The sequence below is a fragment of the Triticum aestivum genome, chromosome 3D, assembly GCF_018294505.1.
Source record: "Triticum aestivum cultivar Chinese Spring chromosome 3D, IWGSC CS RefSeq v2.1, whole genome shotgun sequence".
In the NCBI taxonomy this organism is placed as follows: Eukaryota; Viridiplantae; Streptophyta; class Magnoliopsida; order Poales; family Poaceae; genus Triticum; species Triticum aestivum.
In genome coordinates, this window is record NC_057802.1 from 503618113 (window position 1) to 503644923 (window position 26811).

General features: G+C 47.7%; 3 protein-coding genes across 3 annotated transcripts; 1 reads left to right on the forward strand and 2 right to left on the reverse strand.

Moving 5' to 3' along the window:
- Positions 1 to 3530: 3530 nt before the first annotated feature.
- On the forward strand, positions 3531 to 5670 carry LOC123080018 (uncharacterized membrane protein YuiD). Its single transcript, XM_044502874.1, has 5 exons — positions 3531 to 3828; positions 4569 to 4725; positions 4901 to 4951; positions 5051 to 5143; positions 5320 to 5670. The coding sequence occupies exons 1-5, from the start codon at positions 3665 to 3667 to the stop codon at positions 5395 to 5397; spliced, it is 543 nt and encodes a 180-aa protein (XP_044358809.1). The 5' UTR covers positions 3531 to 3664; the 3' UTR covers positions 5398 to 5670.
- Positions 5671 to 5884: 214 nt separating this feature from the next.
- Positions 5885 to 9732, reverse strand: LOC123080017 (2,4-dichlorophenol 6-monooxygenase). The gene is made up of 11 exons (XM_044502873.1): positions 9417 to 9732; positions 9133 to 9215; positions 8904 to 9039; positions 8338 to 8834; positions 8186 to 8233; positions 7743 to 7917; positions 7517 to 7629; positions 7329 to 7425; positions 6957 to 7176; positions 6622 to 6784; positions 5885 to 6530 (listed from the first exon to the last, which is right to left on the reverse strand). The coding sequence occupies exons 1-11, from the start codon at positions 9604 to 9606 to the stop codon at positions 6114 to 6116; spliced, it is 2139 nt and encodes a 712-aa protein (XP_044358808.1). The 5' UTR covers positions 9607 to 9732; the 3' UTR covers positions 5885 to 6113.
- A 2907-nt stretch (positions 9733 to 12639) lies between these two features.
- LOC123080020 (4-coumarate--CoA ligase-like 5) lies at positions 12640 to 16172 on the reverse strand. The gene is made up of 6 exons (XM_044502875.1): positions 14993 to 16172; positions 14692 to 14881; positions 13952 to 14097; positions 13800 to 13867; positions 13555 to 13657; positions 12640 to 13035 (listed from the first exon to the last, which is right to left on the reverse strand). Exons 1-6 carry the CDS (start codon positions 16034 to 16036, stop codon positions 12910 to 12912), a joined length of 1677 nt encoding a protein of 558 aa, XP_044358810.1. The 5' UTR covers positions 16037 to 16172; the 3' UTR covers positions 12640 to 12909.
- Positions 16173 to 26811: the final 10639 nt, after the last annotated feature.

A 26811-nucleotide genomic window follows, 5' to 3' on the forward strand; every position in this document is an offset into this window, starting at 1 on the left:
ACCCCAGATATGAACTTAGCCTTAAATGCACCTTATAGTCAAGAGGAGGTCAAAAATGCTTTATTCCAGATGTTTCCAACCAAGGCACCTGGCCCAGATGGTTTTTCAGCTCACTTCTTCCAGAGACATTGGGAAATTTGCAAGGATGAAGTGACAAATGTGGTGTTGAAAATTGTGGAAGGACACGAATCGGCTGAGTCTATCAATGAGACAGTCTTGGTTCTGATCCCGAAGGTAAAAAACCCTACGCTACTCACACAGTTTCGTCCTATAAGCTTGTGTAATGTTCTATATAAGATTGCTTCTAAGGTGGTCGCTAACCATCTGAAAGTAGTCTTGCCTGACATCATATCTGAGGAGCAGTCAGCTTTCGTCCCAGGAAGGTTAATAACTGATAACATTATCACTGCCTACGAGTGCCTACACTTTATGAAGAGGAACAAGGCGAAAAAGCACCAGTCCTGTGCGTTGAAGCTTGATATGATGAAAGCCTATGATAGACTGGAATGGACTTATCTGAGGGCGATTATGCTTAAACTTAGCTTCACCAATAGGTGGGTGGACATCGTTATGAGTCTGGTTACCACAGTTAAATTTTCAATGATGTTCAATGGTAAGAAACTTGAAGAGTTTGAACCATCAAGGGGGATAAGACAAGGGGACCCAATCTCTCCATATTTGTTCTTGATAGCAGCAGAGGGCCTTTCGTGCCTATTAAAATCCAGAAGAGAGTCATCCAACTTGCAAGGTCTACAGGTGGCACCCTCAGCGCCACCGGTGAACCATTTGCTATTCGCTGATGACAGCCTGCTGTTCTTCAAGGCAAACGGTGAGGGAGCTAATGAGGTGAACCTGGTTTTGGACCAATATTGTCAAGCGTCGGGGCAGCGAGTTAATAATGCAAAATCATCTATCTTCTTCAGCAAAGGGGTGCCAGATAGTACGAGGCAAGACATAAAGAACTTGCTGAATGTACAGAACGAAACTTTGAATGAGAAGTATCTTGGTATGCCATCTGACATCGGGGGTTCCAAAAATGGTGCTTTTAAATATCTCAAAGATCGTCTCTGGAGCAAAATACAGGGCTGGATAGCTAAAGCTTTGTCATCAGCCGACAAAGAGGTACTAGTAAAATCGGTTGCTCAAGCAGTCCCTGTTTTTTCCATGTCGTGTTTCAAACTCCCCAGAGGTTTATGTGAGCATCTGAATAAGTTGATCAGAAAGTTCTGGTGGGGAAGCAAAGATGGCCAGCGCAAACCGCATTGGGTTTCATGGAATTCTATGACGCAACCAAAAGGTATGGGTGGGTTAGGTTTCAAGGATTTTGAGTTGTTTAATCTTGCTATGTTAGCTCGCCAGGCATGGCGACTCTTGCTTAACCCAGACTCCCTAAGCGGCCGAATATTAAAGGGAGTTTACTTCCCTAACAGCACCATATTGGAAGCCGAGCTGGGTACACACCCGAGCCAGATCTGGAGGGCCATGATAGATGGAAGGGATACCCTGAAACTTGGCCTGATCAAGCGCATAGGGAATGGACAATCAACAAACATCTGGACAGATAATTGGCTTCCCCGTGATGAAATGCTGCGTCCTTATGGCAGCGTGTCTCCAAACCCCCCTACTTTTGTCTTTGAGCTCATCGACCCTACTTCTGCTAGCTGGATCAGAGAACGAGTGGAGGAGGTGTTCATGCCAATGGATGTCCCAATTATTCTTGGGATCCCCCTCTGTACAAGAAACATTCCGGACTTCTGGAGCTGGAACTTTGAAAAGAAGGGTAATTTCACGGTGAAATCGGCATACAGAATGTTGGTGACTATTAAACAGAGGAGAGAGGCGTGGCTCGACGGTAACGCCGGTCCCTCTAGGACGGCTGTGGAGGAGAACTCATGAAAAAACCTGTGGAAGATTAAGGTGCCTGGAAAGGTCAGAATGTTCTTGTGGCGCTTGTCCAAGCAATCGCTACCCACAAATGACGTGAGAGCTCATAGGCACATGACAGACTCCCCTGCTTGCGGTATCTGTGGCTCGCCAGATTCATGGAGACATTCACTGATCAATTGTACGATGTCACGTTGCATTTGGGCCCTGGTTGATGATGAGATGGCACAACAATTGATATCAACCACGGAGCCCAGCGCCAAGAACTGGCTGTTCACATTGATGGAGCTTTTGTCACATGAAATGTTTGTCAAACTTTCAGTTACATTATGGGCGATCTGGACAACCCGTCGGAAGGCTATACATGAAGGCATATTTCAAAGCCCTCACGCTACATACTCCTTTGTCAATAGGTATATTGAAGAACTAGGAATGATTTTTGGAAAGGAAGAGATGAGGCCAACTGAACCTCCAGTGCAGGGACGAGCGCCGAGACCCAGGCGACCACCTACGGGCTTTCATAAAATCCATGTGGATGCAACAACACGCCAAGGCAGAGGTGGAGCCGTTTCAGCTGTTTGTAGAGATGGCAACGGCAACTTCGTTGGCAGTTCAGCTCTGGTGATAGTAGGTGTTCAGGATCCAGCAACACTTGAAGCCATCGCTGTGAGGGAAGCTCTATCACTTGCGGCGGATATGCATATTCATAACTTGGTGGTATCTTCGGATTGCAAGCAAGTGATCATGGACATAAAGAGCGATTCGGCAGGAAGATATGGAGCGATCATTAAGGAGGTCAAGCTCCAAGCAACTCTTTTCAACTGTAATTTTATTTTTGAAAGTCGTAGGGTTAATGTTGAGGCTCATAAACTAGCCAAGTATTCTCTTACTCGTGGTCCGGGACGGCACATTTGGTTTGACCACTCCCATGAACAACGATGTATCCCACATTCTGTGGTAATAAAACTTGGTTTTCCCTTAAAAAAAAACATAGCCCGTGACCCAACCAAATCATCGTACTCGTTTTGTGCCCATGGGCCATGGACCTGAACCGAGTGAAGATAGGGGCACGCGTTCCTGGCCGGCTCTCACAGCAGCCGCTCATGCAGTTGCCATGCCGACGCTGCCGATCTCATGATTGGGGCGGGGCGGGCCATCATCACCTTGGCACCGTCGCCGTCGGCTGAGGTCAGTCGCCGTCGCCGTTCCGTTGAGTCATTTTCCAAGTCACGCAAAGCGCGCCTGCCTGCCTTTTTTTTCCAAACAAAAGGCAGGGAGCTAATTAATCGGACAAAACCTTGAGCTGATTGTTTGTTAATTGGCGGCAACGATCGGCCCCCAGCATATTCGCCTCCACCCCACCCCTGATCCCCCAACCGGCATCGCATCGGCATCGGCATCAGCTGCGGCGGCTTCCCCTGCGATGCCACCCCCGACCCCCCAATCATCTCCGGCAGCGTCAGCATCACCTCCCCAGTTAAAAAATATAGCAGAGCAAGTTTAATTAGGAGAGAGAGAGGGGGGGGGGGGGGGGATCCAAGAGAGTTATAATAGTTTCCTTTTTTTTCTAGAGCGAGATAGGGGGAAAGAGAAGTATAAGTAGGGTGAATCGCCGCCCATTGGCGCACATAACTTTTTGGAATAGTAGGAGGGAGGGAGGGAGGGAAGGCTATAAATTTAGTGCTGCGAGTATATAGGGGAATCGCTATAAGTAAACGCTCTATACCGGGAATAGCCGGCCGTCCGACCGACCGTCCGTCCGGGAGGAAAGAAACCAGCCATGGGGGACGGTGGTGGTGGTGATGGCGCCGCCGCCTCCTCGTCGCCGCCGGCCGCCGCGGCCGCCCCGGGGTTCTCCTACCTCGCCGTCTTCCACAACTTCCCCCTCGTCGCCGCGCTGCTCGGCTTCGCCATCGCGCAGTCCATCAAGTTCTTCCTCACCAGGTAAACCAATCAATCAATCATTCACTCCTCCTCCTCCCCATTTGGCCTTCTGCTTCCTCCTCCCCTGGCCATAGCAGCGCCTTCCTCGCGCGTGGTCTGGTGGTGTTTGACCGCCGAATCGCGGGCCCGGGTCAAAGCTGGTCTTCACTCGCTTGTTACGCTCGCTCAGCGTGGGGAATCGTTGAGCCACTCCGATCTGGTTCCCTCCCATCCTCTGATTCTGCTCTGCTCTGCTCGCTGGGGATGCTAGGCTAGGCTGGAGAATGCGATTCCCTGTGGAATTATTTACTTCCATCTTATCTCAGGGGATTCTTTTTTTTTTGGTCTGGGAGCATAATAAGAGAAATCGCCGTGATCTCTTCAAATTAAGCATGAGATTTGGTGGGTCCGTGCCTGTTATGGGGTGAAATTTGCATTTCTTCAGCTTGAATGCATTGCTATATTGCACTTCACACATCTAAACAAACGTTGCAATCCACATGTTCTCATACTGCGTGTTTCGTTTCACTTTCATTAAGAGGCCCTTAACCTTGATCATCCAAAAAAGAAGATATTCATACTAGACAAAAACAAGCGAGAAATTCAATAAATTTGGGCGTTAGCTTGATCTGACATAAGCAATGGATTTTGTGATTAATTCCCCATTGAACACTTCTGTGCTTGTTAATTGTTGCAGCAAGTTTTCATAGACAAATGCTGCTGCAATAGGTTTGATGTGCATTACTTCTTGACTGATGAAGGTATAAGGAGAAGAGATGGGATCCTAAGCGGCTTATCGGCTCCGGTGGCATGCCGTCGTCGCATTCCGCGACCGTTACAGCATTATCAGTAGCCATTGGCTTCCAAGAGGGCTTCGGCAGTGCCCTCTTTGCCACATCAACGATATTCGCAAGTGTGGTAGGTTATCCATCTCATCTCATCACGCATCACCTGTTTGTTTATGAAAAAAAACGATGTTGCCTCTTCTTGGACATAAGAGTTCTACCATGAGTTGGACATTAAAATGTTGAGTGCAAGCATCCTGTAAGATTTTATACTTAATTCCTCTGTGCTAATTCATGATGATTGGCAGGTGATGTACGATGCTTCTGGTGTCAGATTGCATGCTGGAAAGCAAGCAGCGGTATGTAACAACTGCTCTGATTTCTGTGATTATATATGCTTTGATGTTCTGAGTTTTGCAACTATGCTGAGCTTTTTCCTCATTTTCTCCATTCTTTAGGTGTTGAACCAAATAGTCTGTGAACTACCGGCTGAACATCCCTTGGCTGAAACAAGACCATTGCGTGAACTTTTAGGCCATACCCCGACCCAGGTCTGCTCAAGTGTCCTTTTCATTCTCCATTTTTCGTATAGTTTGGCAGTTTGAAAGCGATGCCATATTTTTACCGCGATCGCCCGGTCGCCAGCTGAGCTTATTGCCCGTTCTGGGAGGTTTGCCCTTCCATGATCATAACAAAAAACTTATCGCTCACTCAACTTTGCTCACAGGTTGTCGCCGGTGCGGTGCTTGGGTGTATGATAGGTATTGCAGGGCAAATTATCATTGCAGTGACAAGTGTTGTATGATGCTTGCCGTGTCTCAAGGTGCAGGAGAATTGCTAGTGTTTGCAGAGACCTGAGAAGAAGAAGCTTCTCTGGTGTTTCTGTGACTTAGGTATCGGTTCGATGTGTAATGTTGTGCTGTAGTGCTGTTGAGAATCAAGTTTTGATAGCACCTAATTGTATGTTCAGGTGATGTTCTCAGGCTTGATGTACAGAATATCTATTCGATAACTTCATTGCTCTGGTGAAAGCTAGAAAGTGGATGCGTCACTAGTTATAATGTCTCGCTAATTTTGTTCTTTACGCCTGTTTAGATAGGGATGGCTCGGGTTAGAATTCATGGGGTTTAGTGCATAATAAAACTCACCTTTTTTGGGGGAAGATATGGATCTGTATCCCGATTCTTGGGGTTCAGTGTACAGTGTAACAAACAAATCACAACAAAAACACTTGGTCCAAACACTCCCTGTTGATTTGTACATGAAGCTGGACAGCCAACATATCTAAAGCCTGATGGAACAAAGATAATTTTATTCACATTGATGTAACATCTCCGGGAAGTTCATGTCAAATGTATGATAATGTAACCAACATGTGTGAGAAGATATCAAGAAACAAACCTGACGGTCATGTACATGCAAATAATGCAGCATGGAACGGTTAATGTCCACGTCTAGTGGCCGAAGTTCTAAGTTTGGCACTGGAACCCAGTCAGTTACTGAATGTATATCTGGGCATTCTTACACCTGGGGCCTATTTAAACTCAAAATCTGAGAAAAGACTCTCCTAACGTCTGAATAAGCATCTCTCACCATGTCAGGTTCTGTTCTCCATGCTATGTGCTCATCAGGCCTAACCAAAATAACACTTCTGTTACTTACCTGACACATCTCCCACCATGATGAGTTCACAGTTGCCCTTGGTATTTCCTCGACATCGACATAGTTTGTCCAGGGTGCCAACTCAGATATGCTCCCTTTCGCTTCCACGTCCCTTGAACCTTGTGGCCACATGACACAAACTTTGGCTGATAGCTCGAATTCATCTGCTATCCTCAGCATAGCCTGGGCAAGCTTATATGACTCTTTCAGTGGTGCGATGATGATAACAAACTCAATTTTATCCCCACTTACTAGGTCCAGTGTTGAGAACACGCCCTGTAAGGAGTCATCACGCACACGGTTTACACGAAGGTACAGGAATGGCTAAAAAAGAATGTGCTGTCAATTAGGTGTCAAAGGGTCGAACCTCACTCGAAGCGGACAGTGGTCTCACCAGCATGTGTGGTAGCCGTGAACCAACCTTAGCAGAAGGGATGTACTCTCCTGATGACCTCTTAGAATGCTTCAGGTCTTCTGCTTGATAAGTGCTCTCAGCACAATCTTCAGCAACTAGGGCTCCTTTTCCATATCTGAAAGTGCACAGATTAGATCTAGGTCAGAAACTTGCCTATTTGATTATACTTGGTGAGAATATAGCATTATTGCCCGAAGGGATCTACTCATGTATTCCATCAACTAAACTGAAAAGGAAGATAAATTCTAAAGTTCTTTTGAAGAATCATTCACAGTAAGGAGGCTAACCGGAAGCCAAGATCCTCTGCAGGGAACTGCAGCTGTAGACTTTTTCCTTCATCAAGAATACTTCTCAATCTTGCCAGTCTCAAGGATCCAAGGGGATTGTTCTCACTCAAAATGTAGTCCGAGACTTGTGTCCGACCAATGGAAAATAATCCTTCCAGAACCACCTTCTGTAAATTTCTTGGAATGATTGATCCTAGGCTGCTGTTGATTACTCTGTGCACTGATAGAAACATGTGAGGGATGCGTATAAGGGGCAAGTTACAAACATTCAACTGTAACTTAACCATAGTTGTACATGTTGTCAATATTTACTTTTCAAAGAGAATAGCAATAAATTGTGCACAGCCTTCTTGCAGGAGCAGGGTACTTTACCTGAGTTTGCAATTGTTGGATCAAGGCCAAGGGTAGCAGGAATAGACATTGCTGCCTTGAAGTTTTCCAAACTAAGTTCTGTGTTAAAAGTGGCAACCTGTCATAAAGAAGCATGAATGCTATTTCAGTATATTTGTAGCAGAGATGTTAACATTGAACGAACAGAAGGCATGCAAGAAGAATCTAACAGGTTTACGCTCTGACTCATAAGTTTGTATAATTGATGGGTCAGCGATGCCATTCAGAAGTAAACACAATTTCCAAGCCAAATTATGTGCATCCTGAACACCAGTGTTCATTCCTGCGAAAAGAAATCAGGAAGTTCACATTTCTTTATACATTTGAACTTCAGACACATAATAAAGAGCTCAACATGGTAATATTGCAGTATCAAATTTGAAAATAACTACTAACCAAAACCACCAGCAGGAGGAAAGCGGTGAGCAGCATCACCAACTAGGATTACACGATTGTCGCAGCCAACATACTTCTCTGCAACTTCAGCATGCATTGCCCATGGTTTTATGTCTAAAACCTGAATATCTGCTGGCTCCCATCCAACCAATTTGACAATAATTTGCTCGCACACCTAGAACCAAAGGGGAAATACATACGGAGGAAAAGAGTAAGGAGGCTGGTAAATATTGGCATAAAATTTACTCTGCAGACTAGAAATCTACATAACAAGTATTTCAGAACTGTAAGGACTGCAAATAACTTCTTGAAAGAATTTCACAGAACAAGCATTTCACAAAGACAAGGCTATACAGACTGGGTGCCGAGATAATTTTTAGTAGACGTTCACAGGTGAATGAGGTGGGAAATGCCAAAAACTAGAAATTGAGAAAAATATTCACCTTTGCACTAAAATCCTCAAACATCTGCTGAGGCGGATAAAATGGAACCTGAACATGAAACAGAAGATAATTTAACAGCTAGATAACTAATCATCCTACTTCCTTCAGCATAAAGGGCATCTGACGCACAACAGTCTGCTATTTTGATATACCTGCAACACAAATTCCCCATGCTCCAGGTCATGTGCCACCAGCACACCAATTGCATCAGGGTTGAAAATAAAGAACAGCATGCCAGGCCTCTCACTAGATAAATACTTTCCAAGATCCCTGCTCACAAAATGAACACTGACCAATTTCTGCAAGTCCCTTTCACCTTTCATAGATATACCAGCCAACTCACGCACTTTGCTTCTAGCGCCATCTGCCCCTAGAAGAAGGCCACAGTGAAGCTTCCTCTCCTGCATCCTCCCCCCATTGTTAAACGATGCTCCAACCAAAATACCATCATCGGTCAGCTCAATGGAGCTACACTCGTGTCCCATCAGTATCTTGTTTTCCAGCAGCAAATCTTGAGCAGAGCTACCACCTAGCTCGTCAGGAAAGCACGTCTGAAAGCCAACGCCATCCAGTTTCTTGAGTAGCAAATCCACTAGCTTGTACTGCGAGAAGTGTGCAACCGATATAGGACTAACAACCTTGTCAAAATCTGCACAAAACAATTGTCAGCCGTTCGACGTATGCAGCGATATGCAAAAACATCACACACTTGACATGCCTTCCTGCTTCATGTGATCAACCGAACCGAGAATGGATCCGGAGAGCGATGTACAGTATATGAACTTCCTCCACAGATCCACCGGCGGCTGAGCCCTCTCGATGTCCCCGGCCAGGCCGTCGAACTTGCGGAAGATCTGACAACAACACCCCACCTATTAAATCACCATCCACGGTACACACAGAAGGCGGAATTGGCAATGTTGGGGTGCATTCGACAGACGACACACCTCCATGGTGCGGTTGTTGATGAAATGCGCTCGGGGGTGCCGAGTGAACTCCATGCTTCTCTCTAGGACCGTGCATTTGATGCCTGCGAGGTTACAACGAAACGAACTGTCAAATTCATCAGCTGGATTCCGATTGATCCACTGCACACCTGATTAGTAGTACTACTACTACACCTCAAGGGCGACTTTGCAGTGCTCACAGACAAATCCTCGCCTCCCACTCGATGGTGGAGCCTAGCGAAGCAAGAAGCAGAGCATAGCTGGTGGAGGTTGGCGGCGCTTACCGAATTTGGCGAGGAGGAAGGAGAGGGCGAGCCCGACGGGCCCGGCCCCGACGATGACCACGGGCAGATGCGGCGCGTCGCTGCCGCCGCCGGCGGAGAGGGACGAGAGGAGCGGGCGCTGGAGGCGGCGGAGGCGCAGCCAGGAGATGCCCCTGCCCGCGGAGAAGAGGCCGCCGGCGATCGACGGCATCGTGGCCTCGGTGGTGGCCGCGCAGGCTGCCGCGGTTTGCAGGAGGGGGTTGTGGGTTTAGAACGCGGACACGAGTACGAAAAAACAGTTGGGCCGATGGGAGTTGAGCGATGGCGCCTGCGATAAGTACGCCTTCTAGGCCGTGTACAATGGGAGATGCTTAGAGAAATAAACCAGACTTTCCTTAAACACCTGTGCTTATTTGTACAGGGTAGACGTTTAACTAAGCATCTCTCCTGTAAAAATAGGCACCGGTGCTTCAGAAAATCTTGGTTTATTTTTCTAAGCATCCCTCTAAGCATCTCCCATTGTACAAGGCCTTAGAAGGCAGGTGCCTCAGAGGCTGGAAGCTCCAGTAGTAAGGGCCAGTCCCCGGCTCAGCTGCTCCCCACCGCGGCCATCTCCAGCGACATGGCCGGCGGGTAGCCCCCCATCTCCCGCCGCTGCTCCTCTCTCTGCCTCGACCCCTCAGGCCGCCGCCCCCATCTCCAGCAGCAGTCCGGCCAGCGCACAACTCCGGCGGACGCGGCCCCCACTCTGGCCGACGCACCAGTCCGGCGGACGGAGCCCCGTTCCCCCTCCCCTCCTCCCAGTCCGAGGCCTAGAGCCCGAGCATGAGCTCGTCTGCAAGGTGAGGAACATCCTCTGTTTCTTTGCAAAAAAATTCATGTAGATTTGCTATGGACTGCGCTTCGGTGCCTTAGGCACATGCCTTTGTGCCTATGCTCAAGGACCCAAAGGCATGTGCCTTTAAGGTACTGAAGCTGCGTCCATTTGCTATGTAGCTGTTGTTATTTTTTTGAAACGAGACAAAAGACTTGCCATTTTCGTTGATTAAGAAGAAGAGAATTGCCCGGTTAATTGACAAAAATCATGCTAAAACTGATACAACACAACCCACATGACATGGGCACCACCGGCCAACCTGGCCACCGACATGGAACAGAAGCCACGATGGCATGTGCCAACGGATGGCCTCACGCGCAAGCAACCGATAGCTCCGACTTTGACGACGAGCAACACAAGGAAAATATGCAGGACTTGCGCCGACCGTGCCCTCCGCACACGACTACCAAATGTCTATCATCGTCACCACCTGGACTCGCTCCAACGCAGCTCCGACTTCAAAGTAACCAAGCAACCACGGAAGAGCACCTCAGACACGCCGGGAAGAACCGACTACCGAAGACCACGCCACGACCCAAGCTCCTCTCGACACCATCATCGTTGCCAAACAGAAACCAGCGCCCTGCCTCAGCAAACCACGCGGCGAAGATGCCGCCATCGACGACAAAGATGCCATCATCGACAGCAAAGATGCCATCATCGACGGCAAAGATGCCATCATCCACCAACCTCTCAGTTGTAGCCGGCTCCGAGGCGATACCCCCAAGGAGGAGAAAGACGCGTAGACGCCTCCATCGCCCGATCCAGCGGATCTGAGGTTTCCCTCCGGAGCCAAAGCCATGTGGAGGAGGAGCACCTCCACGACGACGCTTTCAAGAAAGATCACGGCACCCGCAGGCATCGCCGTCGCTGACTCCAGTGAAGACCGAAGCAAGGATTTCTTCCGAAGATGTGCCGAACACCTGCCACCACCGACTGCCGCCACTAACCACCACCCTTCCGAGGCCGACCCCACTCTGGCCACGGGATCCCACGATCCACCGCGACCAGACACGCACCACCCCCTGGCCGAAGCCGCCACCACCACACCCGAGGCCGCCGCCCTGGAGTCCAAGAACCGCCATGTCATCGTCTTCACCGTCGGCAGTAGGCCGACCAGGCCCGACGGCATGGAACCCACATCGCAGAGTTGGAGGCAAGGGAAGGCCTGACCAAACTGCGACCTCACCGCAAGCCTTGCCTCGGTGGCCCGGAGGACAGCCAAAGCCGCCGCCAGAAGGCTACAGCCGAGCCGCACCATATCTGAATCGCCGGAAGCCGGAGCCGCACGAGCGAGATGGAGCCACTGCAGCCGCCTAGCCTCGACCCACCTCTGGACGTCGCGAGGCCGCCGCCGTAGCCGCGCCAACTCGCCGCGCCGCCCAGCCGTCACACCGCCGGAGGAGCAGCCGCCGCCGTGGGACCCGTTGCCTGGACCACCACCATCCCGAGCGGGGGTGAAGGCGCGCGCAGAGTACCGACCGCCGAGCCGCCCACGCGGCCACCGCAGCCGTCACCGCCGCCCCGGCGCCCAGTCTCACCGAGCGCGCCGCGCCATCCAGGGCCGGTCCCGGAACGCATCTGCGCGATAGAGGCCCGTCGTCGCCGGCTGCTACGCGGGCTTTGCCCGGCAGCGACGCCCAAGGGCGGCGGGGAGGAGCGGGTGGGGTGGCGGCGGCGGCGCTAGGGTACGCTCGGGCCGCTCCCCTGGAGAGCGACGCGAGCGGGGGCCTGCTAAAGTTCCAAGGAAGTATGTAGCTGCTGATTTATGATGTTTTCATTTGATTTGTTTAATTAGAACAACAATATAGTCCAATGGCATTATGGACTTTTCACTGACCATACCACAAGTAAGCTGAAAAAACATGCACCAAAAAGAACTTGCTAGCTTATTATCTGAAGCCTATTTTCATAGGAGCTCATCTGAAGCTTATTTCACATGAGCTTATTTCCATAGGACACCTCAAAAGAACTGGCCCTAAGGCAGTAACTAAAATGGCCGCTCCAGCTGTAAATAAGTAGAAAAGAAAAAACTACATGGATGCTCCTAACTCGACAGTGGATATATGAATACGGCGAAAATTTGAAAAATTCCACCGAATTTTGAAGCTTTCATAGTAGGCAAAGGGTACGTGCTACGTCGCTGAAAAAATTATGAGATTAGAAACAATCACAGTTTGAGTCAAAACAAGTATCTCTCTGTCTTAATATGTATAATACAAAGTTGAGACACCTATTTTAAGACGGAGGGAGTAATTAGCCTTTCCAGATTTACCATTTACGGAGCTTTCACTTGTTCGTTCTCATTTCCAGCAGATGCCAAGGGCAAAGGTTTGCTGTTTAATAACGTAAGATACAAATGTCATGGAGGACAAAGCTGAGTGAATTCATCAATAGCAAATAGCTTTTCAACCATCCTTACAAGAGCCATTTTTTATCAGACTCTGCACGAATGAACGATCCTTGCACCCTCTTCACTCAAAAAATTTACATTTCGTCCCAAGGGCTACACGGTGTTTACAGGGAAACAGGGTGAGCATTTGTGGTTCATTTTTGGGCAAGAACAGTGTCATACCTCCGGTTTATGTCCCTACAACAAAAGAAATCGTCTACATCTGCACAGCGAATAACTACCACTCAAAGCTTGGAGGCACCCATGGACAAGGCCTGCTGCACAAGCTCGCGCCGCAAGATCTTTCCCGCAGGCGATTTCGGTATTGCATTGACGAAAGCCACTCGGCGGACTTTCTTGTAGGGCGCAACCTGTCAAACGATAAACATTTAGATGTGCTTTTAGTGTCTAGTAAGTGGCAATGCATTGTCAGAAAGCATATGCTGCATACATAAAGGTGCATTGATGCATTCTTTTTTGTTACTATTGATGTGGGTATCTTCAAATCAACTACAATTTCGTGTTGCTAAATGTGTTGTGTGCATACCACACATGTAGAATTCGCTCGTGTGTTGACATGTGGCTTCGTTTGGCACGCAGTGATACAATTTGATGATCCCACCACCAGTCCTCTATAGCTTTTGCAACAACATGCTACATACTATTTCAGTGTTGCAGTTCGGAAAAAAATGTTAAAATGCCTTAATAGGCAGAGAGACAGTGTCACTAACAATACCAAAACATTACTAGGACCTATCTCAACTTGCAATCATGGTGCTCAGCTTGCTTGCCAAAAAGTAAAATAAAGCTGACTATGACCGACAGTCTTAACTCAGCATTGAACTATGTGGTAGAAAGCGGCATTAAGATAAGGAGAAGGAGAAACTTACATGTTTAGCCACGTAATCTATGACTTGTTGCCTAGTAAGGTTTGAACCTGGTTGCCTCACTATAAAAGCCATTGGCAGTTGCCCAGCATCTTCATCTGGATATCTGCATAGTGCATATGAGGGGGCATCTTATATACTGCCACATGCTGAACAGAGCATCATACCATATTTCTAGGAATATACTGTATGATTCATTGGAATTTTTCCCCAAGTTTACTGCAGTTCATACTAAAGGTTGTACTTACCCGATAACTGCGGCATCAGCGATTCCAGGATGTGATTGTAGAATATGCTCCAGTTCAGCTGGAGGCACCTGAGATAAGGTGTAGTATATCAGTATCGCGCAGACAGAATCTTGCGAGGCAAAAATTCTCCAACGATAATAGTATAATCGTACCTGGTATCCTTTGTACTTAATCAACTCCTTCAAACGATCAACAATGTAGAGAAATCCATCTTCATTGAAGTAGCAAAGGTCGCCAGTTTTCAGCCAGCCTTGTGAGTCCACTGTTTCTGCAGTTGCTTTGTCATCCCCGACATAACCTGAAGAAAAAAAACACCACCGGTGAGTCAGTGAGGCCCCGATAATAATAAATAGGGCAAAAGCAACAATGTTCAGATCGCTTGTATTGTGATTCTTGTCTCCATAAGCTTATTAAAACTACATTGATATTGTGAGGGCCCAATAATACTAGGACAAAAGCAACAGTGGTACGATCCTAATCTATTAAGCAGGAGAACGAGCATCCCTGCGTTGCTGCCAGGTTTAAAGATTTATCGAATTTGGTACTAGTACTTCGTTGGATAAATATCGGTAACTACATCAATTAACACAAAAGTCGTCATTAACGAAAAGTCATGTCTCTATAAAAAAGAAGGCATCTCACATCGCCATCACATTGCTATGGATATACACAGCTTTCACATGATAAGTGCTGGGACAAGCACATCACAAAGGGAATCAAACCACGACACAAATAATAGATTTATAAAAGGTTTTAGGCGACGAATCATCATCAATCAACATCGCTATCAACGCAATCATATTAAATTTTCACGTGCACAGTCTAAACAGGTAGTAGTATGCACATGCTTAATGGTCAGAGCAATGATAAGTTACTGCTGCGCAATGTTCACCTTTCATGACGAGTGGGCCCCTAATCCAGAGCTCGCCGCGCTGGCCCGGCCCGAGCGCCTCGCCGGTGGTCGGATCGACTATCTTCGCCTGCAGGCGCGACCCCAGCTTGCCGGCGGAGCCGTACTTCATGGACTCCTCCGGCCTTACCGTCCCGGCGACAGCGCCAGATGATTCCGTCAGACCATAGCCCTGTAATATGAATCGACGGAATCATTGCACACAGATCAGAAAGAACAATCTTCATTGCGCACAGAAAGATTCAGTAGTATTCTGCAGCCTGCATGGAATCTGATGCTTAACCTGAACAATCTGGACGCTGGGGAAGACAGCCGCGAAGCGCTCGGCGACCTCGCGGCCAAGGGGCGCGCCGCCGACGGCGATGACGAGGAGCGACGAAAGGTCGTGGCGGCGCGCCTCCTCGGACTTGATCATGGCCACCAGGACGGGCGGCGCCGCGGGCAGCAGCGTGACGCGGTACCGCTCTATCGCGCGCAGCACGGCGCCGAAGTCGAAGCGCTCCATGAGCACGGCCGTGTCCCCCATGGACACGGAGCGCAGGACCATCATGAACCCGAAGACGTGGAACAGGGGGAGCGGGAGCAGCGTGACGGCCGGCGGCGGCGGCTCCTTGCCCGCATCGGTGGCCTCCGCGGCTGCCCTCTTCCGGTTCTCGGCGTGCGTGCACATCAGTGCGATGAGGTTGCGGTGCGTGATGGCGACGGCCTTCACCCGGCCGGTCGTTCCCGACGAGTAGAGCACGGCCGCGGTGTCCGACTGCTTCACCGCCACCGGTGGAGGAGCTGCCTCCGCGCCTGCAGAGGAGAGACTCTCGTACGCATCCGACCCGAGGACCACGCAACTGACGTGGGCGGGCAGCTTGTCGGCCACCTCGGGGGCGGCGAACGCGACGACGGGCCTGGAGAGGGCGACCTGGTGCGCGTACTCCTCGGGGGTGGAGGCCGGGTTGGCGGGGGACACGACGGCGCCGATGGACATGAGCGCGAAGTGGAGCACGGGGACCTCGAGGCGCGAGGGCGCGACGACCAGGGCCACGTCCCCGGGGCGGAGGCCGAGGGAGGACCAGAGGCCGCCGGCGAGGGAGCGGACAGAGGCGATGATGAATGGGTAGGAGACGGCAATGCCTGTGGCCGCGTCGACGAGCGCGGGGCGGTCGGGGAGCGGGGAGGCGAGGAGCGAGAAGGCGTAGGCCGCGGCCGTGATCGGGAGTGACTCCGGCGGCAGCGCGTCCGCTGAGCTGGAGCGCACGCTGTGGAAGGTCCGCGTGGCCGCGCAGAAGCCGCTGCGCGGGTCGATTCCGGTAGGCGCCGCCGCCGGCTCGGCCATTGGGGGATTTGCTTTGGACGGAGTAGCGGCGCAGAGCAGGAGAAGGAGAGACGTGCCTAATCCTTTTTTTTTTTCGAGAGTATGCCAGTGGCATACCTTACTTTTGTACTAGAAGGCAGAAAAACATTTATACAAGAACTTATGTAGGATGCGAACATCCCCACAAGATTACAACCCACACCAACACCTAAATCTTAAGTCTACTCTCTCACAAATCTATGGAGTACGCCAACACCCAAACCAGCTTCTTTCCACGCCTTGATCTCATCAAAGATGTGCCCGTGAAGTTGTGTCACCGTCATAACTGGCGTGCCTAATCCAAAGAGCTCCCAACTAAGCATAAACTGATTGAATGAACAGTGCCTCTGGATTCCATCGATGTATATTGATGCATGCTTAAAAGTGGTAGGATCATAAAGAATGATGAAATCAAATTTGAGATTGAAGTTCCCCATCGGATTAGCCCTTTGGAAATATCAAAATGAATATAAGGATAGTGCGAATCAAAGCTCGGAAGCGAAAGTTATGACAAGTTCATAAAGAATATTTTGTGTCAAATTTGTTGACGTTGGACAAGAAAGGCAACGTAATGATTTATGTTTGTTCATATTCACATAGAAATTATATTATTATAGATCCTTGAACATGTGATACTTGCTCAATATCTTTGCTAGTCAAAAATTCCGCACTAAGTAGAGATACTATTTGTGCATCCAAAAACCCTTAACCCAAAATCTTATCTCGAGAGTCCACCATACCTACCTATGCATTGAGTAAGATCCTTCAAGTAAGTTGCCATCGATGCATTAAGGCAATAAAAATTGCTTCTGAATGTGTTGGATCATTTAGTGTAAGAGAAAATTGAGCATTGTACGAACTTGTGATGGCAAAATAATAAAAGCGACAGACTGCATAATAAAGGTTGCTATCATAAGGGGCAATGTAACGTGACGTTCTTTTGCATTAAGGGATTTGGCATACAAACAAATAAGCGCATGATAACCTCTGGTTCCCTCTGCGAAGGGCCTGTCTTTTACTTTAATGCATTTACTTTTATGTAAGAGTCAAAGTATTCCTCCCTATTCCCTTTTATTTTCTCTTTTTGCAAGCATCATGTGGTGAGGAAAGATCTAGGCACATATATCCAGTTGGATATGAGTGGACATGAGTTATTATTGTTGACATCACTCTTGAGGTGAATATGTTGGGAGGGAAACTATAAGCCCCTATCTTTCTATGTGTCTGGCTGAAACTTTTTGTTCATGGGTATGCGGTGAGTGTTAGCAATCATAGAAGAATAAATAATTGTTGAGTATGTGGACTTACCTAAAGGCTCCGATACGTGATCATTCCTGAAAAGATGATCAATTGTAGTTGCAAAGTTGACTGAGAACATAGTTTGTTGGTTTCCAGTAGAGTTTATGCCTTATACTTCAATGTTGTGATGAATTGTTACTTGTTCATGAGAAGTTAAATGATAAAAGTTGTGTGATAAAGCTTTATGTCAAAGTTTGTTGCTGTTATAATAATATGCATGATGCTTCTATGTTCGTATTTTATTTTTATCAACACCTCTCTCTCTAAGCATGTGGACATTTTTTCGGTTTCGGTTTTTCGCTTGAGGACAAGCAAGGTCTAAGCTTGGGGGAGTTGATACGTTCATTTTGCATCATGTTTTCCTACTGATATTTATAATGTTTTTATGTATAATAATGATTTTTAGAGTATTTCTAATGCATTTTCTCTCATAATATGCAAGGTTTACACAACAAGGGAAAATGCCAGCAGCTGGAATTCTGGACCTGAAAAAGCTACGTCAGAGTTACCTATTCTGCACATCTCCAAATAAGCTGAAACTTCACGGAGAATTTTTATAGATTATTTAAGAAATATTGGAGCAAATAACTACCAGAGGAGCCCCACCAGGTGGTGACAACCCACCTGGGCGCGCCAGGGCCCCCAGGCGCGCCCTGGTGGGTTGTGCCCTCCTCGGCCCACCTCCGGTGCCCATCTTCTGGTATATAGGTCATTTTGACCTAAAAAATCAGAGTGGGACTTTCGGGACGAAGCACCGCTGTCTCGAGGCGGAACTTGGACAGGAGCACTTTTTGTTGGGGAACGTAGCAGAAATTCAAAATTTTCTACGCATCACCAAGATCAATCTATGGAGTAATCTAGCACCGAGGGGAAGGGGAGTGCATCTACATACCATTGTAGATCGCGATGTGGAAGCGTTGCAAGAACGCGGATGGAGGAGTCGTACTCGTAGCGATTCAGATCGCGGTTGATTCCGATCTAAGCACCGAACCACGGCGCCTCCGCGTTCAACACACGTGCAGCCCGGTGACGTCTCCCACGCCTTGATCCAGCAAGGAGAGAGGGAGAGGTTGGGGAAGACTCCGTCCAGCAGCAGCACAACGGCATGGTGGTGATGGAGGAGCGTGGCACTCCAGCAGGGCTTCGCTAAGCACTGCGAGAGACGAGGAGGGAGAGGGGTAGGGCTGCACCAAAGAGAGAGGAAGTCCCGTGTCTTTGGTAGCCCCAAAAACCCCAATATATATAGGGGAGGGGGAGGGGCTGCACCCCCATCTAGGGTTACCCCCCCAAGGGGTGCGGCCAGCCCTAGATCCATCTAGGGGGGCGGCCAAGGGGGGAGAGAGGGGGGGCGCACCACTAGGTGGGCCTTAGGCCCATATGAGCCTAGGGTTTCCCCCCTTCCCCCCTTTCCTGCGCCCTGGGCCCCTTGTGGGAGGCGCACCAGCCCACCTAGGGGCTGGTCCCTTCCCACACTTGGCCCACGCAGCCCTCTGGGGCCGGTGGCCCCACCTTGTGGACCCCCGGGACCCTCCCGGTGGTCCCGGTACGTTACCGATAGCACCCGAAACTTTTCCGGTGACCAAAACAGGACTTCCCATATATAAATCTTTACCTCCAGACCATTCCGGAACTCCTCGTGACGTCCGGGATCTCATCCGGGACTCCGAACAACATTCGGTAACCACGTATATCTATTCCCTATAACCCTAGCGTCATCGAACCTTAAGTGTGTAGACCCTATGGGTTCGGGAACCATGCAGACATGACCGAGACGTTCTCCGGTCAATAACCAACAGCGGGATCTGGATACCCATGTTGGCTCCCACATGTTCCACGATGATCTCATCGGATGAACCACGATGTCGGGGATTCAATCAATCCCGTATACAATTCCCTTTGTCAACCGGTATGTTACTTGCCCGAGATTCGATCGTCGGTATCCCGGTACCTTGTTCAATCTCGTTACCGGCAAGTCTCTTTACTCGTTCCGTAACACATCATCCCGTGATCAACTCCTTGGTCACATTGTGCACATAATGATGATGTCCTACTGAGTGGGCCCAGAGATACCTCTCCGTTTACACGGAGTGACAAATCCCAGTCTCGATTCGTGCCAACCCAGCAGACACTTTCGGAGATACCTGTAGTGCACCTTTATAGTCACCCAGTTACGTTGTGACGTTTGGTACACCCAAAGCATTCCTACGGTATCCGGAAGTTGCACAATCTCATGGTCTAAGGAAATGATACTTGACATTAGAAAAGCTCTTAGCAAATGAACTACACGATCTTGTGCTAGGCTTAGGATTGGGTCTTGTCCATCACATCATTCTCCTAATGATGTGATCCCGTTATCAATGACATCCAATGTCCATGGTCAGGAAACCGTAACCATCTATTGATCAACGAGCTAGTCAACTAGAGGCTTACTAGGGACATGGTGTTGTCTATGTATCCACACATGTATCTGAGTTTCCTATCAATACAATTTTAGCATGGATAAATAAACGATTATCATGAACAAGGAAATATAATAATAACCAATTTATTATTGCCTCTAGGGCATATTTCCAACAGTCTCCCACTTGCACTAGAGTCAATAATCTAGTTCACATCACCATGTGATTAACACTCACTGGTCACATCATCATGTGACCAACATCCAAAGAGTTTACTAGAGTCAACAATCTAGTTCACATCACTATGTGATTAACACTCAATGAGTTCTGGTTTGATCATGTTATGCTTGTGAGAGAGGTTATTAGTCAACGGGTCTGAACCTTTCAGATCCGTGTGTGCTTTACGAATATCTATGTCATCTTGTGGATGCTACCACGCGCTACTTGGAGCCATTTCAAATAACTGCTCTACTATACGAATCCGGTTTACTACTCAGAGTCATCCGGATTAGTGTCAAAGTTCGCATCGACGTAACCCTTTACGACGAACTCCTTTACACCTCCATAATCGAGAAAATTCCTTGGTCCACTAGATACTAAGGATAAGTTCGACCGCTGTCATGTGATCCATTCCCGGATCACTATTGTGCCCCTTGACCAACTCATGGCAAGGCACACTTCATGTGCGGTACACAGCATAGCATACTGTAGAGCCTACGTCTAAAGCATAGGGGACGACCTTCGTCCTTTCTCTCTCGTCTGCTGTGGTCAGGTCTTGTGTCTTACTCAATACTCACACCTTGTAACACAGCCAAGAACTCCTTCTTTGCTGATCTATTTTGAACTCTTTCAAAATCATGTCAAGGTGTGTGTTCTTTGAAAGTATCATCAGGCGTCTTGATCTATCTCTATAGATCTTGATGCCCAATATGTAAGCAGCTTTATCCAGGTCTTCCTTTGAAAAACTCCTTTCAAACAACCCTTTATGCTTTCCAGAAATTTTACATCATTTCGGATCAACAATATGTCATTCACATATACTTATCAGAAATGTTGTAGCGCTCCCACTCACTTTATTGTAAATACAAGTTTCTAACAAACTTTGTATAAACCCAAAAACTTTGATCACTCCATCAAAGCGTATATTCTGACTCCGAGATGCTTGCTCTAATCCATGGAAGGATCGCTGGAGCTAGCATACCTTTCAGCATCCTTAGGATCGACAAAACCTTTCTGATTGTATCACATACAACCTTTCCTTACGAAAACTGGTAAGGAAACTTGTTTTTGACATCCATCTGCCAGATTTCATAAATGCAGCTAATGCTAACATGATTCCGACGGACTTAAGCATCGCTACGAATGAGAAAATCTCATCGTAGTCAACTCCTTGAACTTGTGAAAATACTCTTTGCCACAAGTCGAGCTTCATAGACGGTAACATTACCGTCCACGTCCGTCTTCTTCTTAAAGATCCATTTATCTCAATGGCTTGCCGTTCATCGGGCAAGTTCACCAAAGTCTATGGATCCTCTCTCGGATTTCATGGCCTCGAGCCATTCGTCGGAATCCGGGCCCACCATCGCTTCTCCATAGCTCATAGGTTCATTGTTGTCTAGCAACATGACTTCCAAGACAGGATTACGTTCCACTCTGAAGTAGTACGCATCCTTATCGACCTACGAGGTTTGGTAGTGACTTGATCCGAAGTTTCATGATCACTATCATAAGCTTCCACTTCAATTGGTGTAGGTGCCACAGGAACAACTTCCTGTGCCCTGCTACACACTAGTTGAAGTTATGGTTCAATTACCTCATCAAGTCTCCACCATCCTCCCACTCAATTCTTTCGAGAGAAAATTTTCCTCGAGAAAGGACCCGTTTCTAGAAGCAATTACTTTTGCTTCCAGATCTGAAATAGGAGGTACACCCAACTGTTTTGGGTATTCTATGAAGATGCATTTATCCGCTTTGGGTTTGAGCTTATCAGCCTGAAACTTTTTCACATAAGCGTCGCAGCCCCAAACTTTTAAGAAATGACAACTTAGGTTTCTCTAAACGGTGTCGTCTCAATGGAATTGCGTGGTGCCCTATTTAAAGTGAATGTGGTTGTCTCTAATGCCTAACCCATAAACGATAGTGGTAAAGAGACATCATGGTATGCATCATATCCAATAGGGTGCAGTTATGATGTTCGGACACACCATCACACTATGGTGCTCCAAGCGGTATTAGTCGTGAAACAATTTCCACAATTTCTTAATTGTGTGCCAAACTCGTAACTCAGATACTCATCTCTGTGATCATATCACAGACATTTTATCCTCTTGTCACGACGATCTTCAACTTCACTCTGAAATTACTTGAACCTTTCAATAATTCAGACTTGTGTTTCATCAAGTAAATACACTCAACATCTACTCAAATCATCTGTGAAGTAAGAACATATCGATATCCACTGCATGCCTCAGCACTCATTGGACTGCATACATCAAAATGTATTACTTCCAACAAGTTGCTCTCTTGTTCCATCTTACTGAAAACGAGGCCTTTCAGTCATCTTGCCCATGTGGTATGATTTGCATGTCTCAAGTGATTCAATAATCAAGTGAGTCCAAACTATCCATCTGCATGGAGTTTCTTCATGCATATATACCAATAGACATGGTTCGCATGTCTCAATCTTTTCAAAAACGAGTGAGTCCAAAGATCCATCTACATGGAGCTTCTTCATGCGTTCTATACCAATATGACTCAAATGGCAGTGCCACAAGTATGTGGTACTATCGTTACTATTTTATATCTTTTGGCACGAACATGTGTATCACTGCGATCGAGATTCATTTTAGGTGCCAGACCATTGAAGGTATTATTCAAATAAACAGAGTAACCATTATTCTCCTTAAATGAATAACCGTATTGCGATAAACATAATCCAATCATGTTTATGCTCAACGCAAACACCAAATAACAATTATTTAGGTTTAACACCAATCTCGATGGTAGAGGGAGCATGCGACGCTTGATCACATCAACCTTGGAAACACTTCCAACATATATCGTCATCTCACCTTTAGCTAGTCTTCGTTTATTCCGCAGCTTTTATTTCGAGTTACTAACACTTAGCAACCGAACCAGTATCTAATACCATGATGCTGCTAGGAGTACTAGTAAAGTACACATTCATATAATGTATATCCAATATACTTCTGTCGACCTTGCCTGCCTTCTCATCTACCAAGTATCTAGGGTAGTTCTGCTTCAGTGACCGTTCCCCTCATTACAGGAGCACTTAGTCTCGGGTTTGGGTTTAACCTTGGGATTCTCCACTAGAGCAGCAAATGATTTGCTGTTTCATGAAGTATCCCTTTTGCCCTTGCCCTTCTTGAAACTAGTGGTTTTACTAACCATCAACAATTGATGCTCCTATTTGATTTCTACTTTCGCGGTGTCAAACATCGCGAATAGCTCAAGGATCATCATATCTATCCCTGATATGTTATAGTTCATCACGAAGCTCTAATAGCTTGGTGGCAGTGACTATGGAGAACCATCACTATCTCATCTGGAAGATTAACTCCCACTCGATTCAAGCGATTGTGGCACTCAGACAATCTGAGCACATGCTCAACGATTGAGCTTTTCTCCCTTAGTCTGCAGGCTTAAGAAACTTGTCAGAGGTCTCATACCTCTTGACGTGGGCACTAGTCTGAAATCCCAATTTCTCGGAACATCTCATATGTTCTGCGACGTTTCAAAACCGTCTTTGGTGCCACAATTCTAAACCGTTAGTATTACGCACTGAACTATCACGTAGTCATCAAAACGTGTATGTCAGATGTTCCGCAACATCTAGAGACGACGCTGAGGTTCGGCACACCGAGCGGTGCATTAAGGACATAAGCCTTCTGTGCAGCAATGAGGACAATCCTCAATTTACGGACCCAGTCCGCATAATTGCTACTACCAACTTTCAACTAAATTTTCTCTAGGAACATATCTTAAACAGTAGAGCTAAAGCGTAAGCTATGACATAATTTGCAAAGACCTTTTGACTATGTTCATGATAATGAAGTTCATCTGATTATTTAATGAACTCCCACTCAGATAGACATCCCTCTAGTCATCTAAGTGATGCATGATCCGAGTCAAACTAGGCCGTGTCCGATCATCACGTGAGACGGACTAGTCATCATCGGTGAACATCTCCATGTTGATCGCATCTACTATACGACTCATGTTCGACCTTTCGATCTCTTGTGTTCCGAGGCCATGTCTGTACATGCTAGGCTCGTCAAGTCAACCTAAGTGTTTCGCATGTGTTCCGAGGCCATGTCTGTACATGCTAGGCTCGTCAACACCCGTTGTATGCGAACGTTAGAATCTATCACACCCGATCATCACGTGGTGCTTCGAAACAACGAACCTTCGCAACGGTGCACAGTTAGGGGGACCACGTCTCTTGAAATTTTAGTGAGGGATCATCTTATTTATGCTACCGTTGTTCTAAGCAAATAAGATGTAAACATGATAAACATCACATGCAAATCATAAAGTGACGTGATATGGCCAATATCATCCTGCGCCTTCGATCTCCATCTTCGAGGCGCGGCATGATCACCTTCGTCACCGGCATGACACCATGATCTCCATCATCATGATCTCCATCATTGTGTCTTCATGAAGTTGTCTCGCCAACTATTACTTCTACTACTATGGCTAACGGTTAGCAATAAAGTAAAGTAATTACATGGCGTTTTCATTGACACGCAGGTCATACAATAAATTAAGACAACTCCTATGGCTCCTGCCGGTTGTCATACTCATCGACATGCAAGTCGTGATTCCTATTACAAGAACATGATCAATCTCATACATCACATATATCATTCATCACATCCTTTTGGCCATATCACATCACATAGCATACCCTGCAAAAACAAGTTAGACGTCCTCTAATTGTTGCTGCATGTTTTACGTGGCTGCTATGGGTTTCTAGCAAGAACGTTTCTTATCTACGCAAAAGCCACAACGTGATATGCCAATTTCTATTTGCCCTTCATAAGGACCCTTTTCATCGAATCCGATCCGACTAAAGTGGGAGAGATAGACACCCGCTAGCCACCTTATGCAACTAGTGCATGTCAGTCGGTGGAACCTGTCTCACGTAAGTGTACGTGTAAGGTCGGTCCGGGCCGCTTCATCCCACGATGCCGCCGAATCAAGATAAGACTAGTAACGGCAAGTAAATTGACAAAATCGACGCCCACAACTACTTTGTGTTCTACTCGTGCATAGAAACTACGCATAAACCTGGCTCATGATGCCACTGTTGGGGAACGTAGCAGAAATTCAAAATTTTCTACGCATCACCAAGATCAATCTATGGAGTAATCTAGCACCGAGGGGAAGGGGAGTGCATCTACATACCATTGTAGATCGCGATGCGGAAGCGTTGCAAGAACGCGGATGAAGGAGTCGTACTCGTAGCGATTCAGATCGCGGTTGATTCCGATCTAAGCACCGAACCACGGCGCCTCCGTGTTCAACACATGTGCAGCCCGGTCACGTCTCCCACGCCTTGATCCAGCAAGGAGAGAGGGAGAGGTTGGGGAAGACTCCGTCCAGCAGCAGCACAACGACATGGTGGTGATGGAGGAGCGTGGCACTCCAGCAGGGCTTCGCTAAGCACTGCGAGAGACGAGGAGGGAGAGGGGTAGGGCTGCACCAAAGAGAGAGGAAGTCCCGTGTCTTTGGCAGCCCCAAAACCCCCAATACATATAGGGGAGGGGGAGGGGCTGCACCCCCATCTAGGGTTACCCCCCCAAGGGGTGCGGCCAGTCCTAGATCCATCTAGGGGGGCGGCCAAGGGGGGAGAGAGGGGGGGCGCACCACTAGGTGGGCCTTAGGCCCATCTGAGCCTAGGGTTTCCCCCCTTCCCCCCTTTCCTGCGCCCTGGGCCCCTTGTGGGAGGCGCACCAGCCCACCTAGGGGCTGGTCCCTTCCCACACTTGGCCCACGCAGCCCTCTGGGGCCGGTGGCCCCACCTTGTGGACCCCCGAGACCCTCCCGGTGGTCCCGGTACGTTACCGATAGCACCCGAAACTTTTCCGGTGACCAAAACAGGACTTCCCATATATAAATCTTTACCTCTGGAACTCCTCGTGACGTCCGAGATCTCATCCGGGACTCCGAACAACATTCGGTAACCACGTATATCTATTCCCTATAACCCTAGCGTCATCGAACCTTAAGTGTGTAGACCCTACGGGTTCGGGAACCATGCAGACATGACCGAGACGTTCTCCGGTCAATAACCAACAGCGGGATCTGGATACCCATGTTGGCTCCCACATGTTCCACGATGATCTCATCGGATGAACCACAATGTCGGGGATTCAATCAATCCCGTATACAATTCCCTTTGTCAACCGGTATGTTACTTGCCCGAGATTCGATCGTCGGTTTCCCGATACCTTGTTCAATCTCGTTACCGGCAAGTTTCTTTACTCGTTCCGTAACACATCATCCCGTGATCAACTCCTTGGTCACATTGTGCACATAATGATGATGTCCTACCGAGTGGGCCCAGAGATACCTCTCCGTTTACACGGAGTGACAAATCCCAATCTCGATTCGTACCAACCCAACAGACACTTTCGGAGATACCTGTAGTGCACCTTTATAGTCACCCAGTTACGTTGTGACGTTTGGTACACCCAAAGCATTCCTACGGTATCTGGGAGTTGCACAATCTCATGGTCTAAGGAAATGATACTTGACATTAGAAAAGCTCTTAGCAAACGAACTACACGATCTTGTGCTAGGCTTAGGATTGGGTCTTGTCCATCACATCATTCTCCTAATGATGTGATCCCGTTATCAACGACATCCAATGTCCATGGTCAGGAAACCGTAACCATCTATTGATCAACGAGCTAGTCAACTAGAGGCTTACTAGGGACATGGTGTTGTCTATGTATCCACACATGTATCTGAGTTTCCTATCAATACAATTTTAGCATGGATAATAAACGATTATCATGAACAAGGAAATAT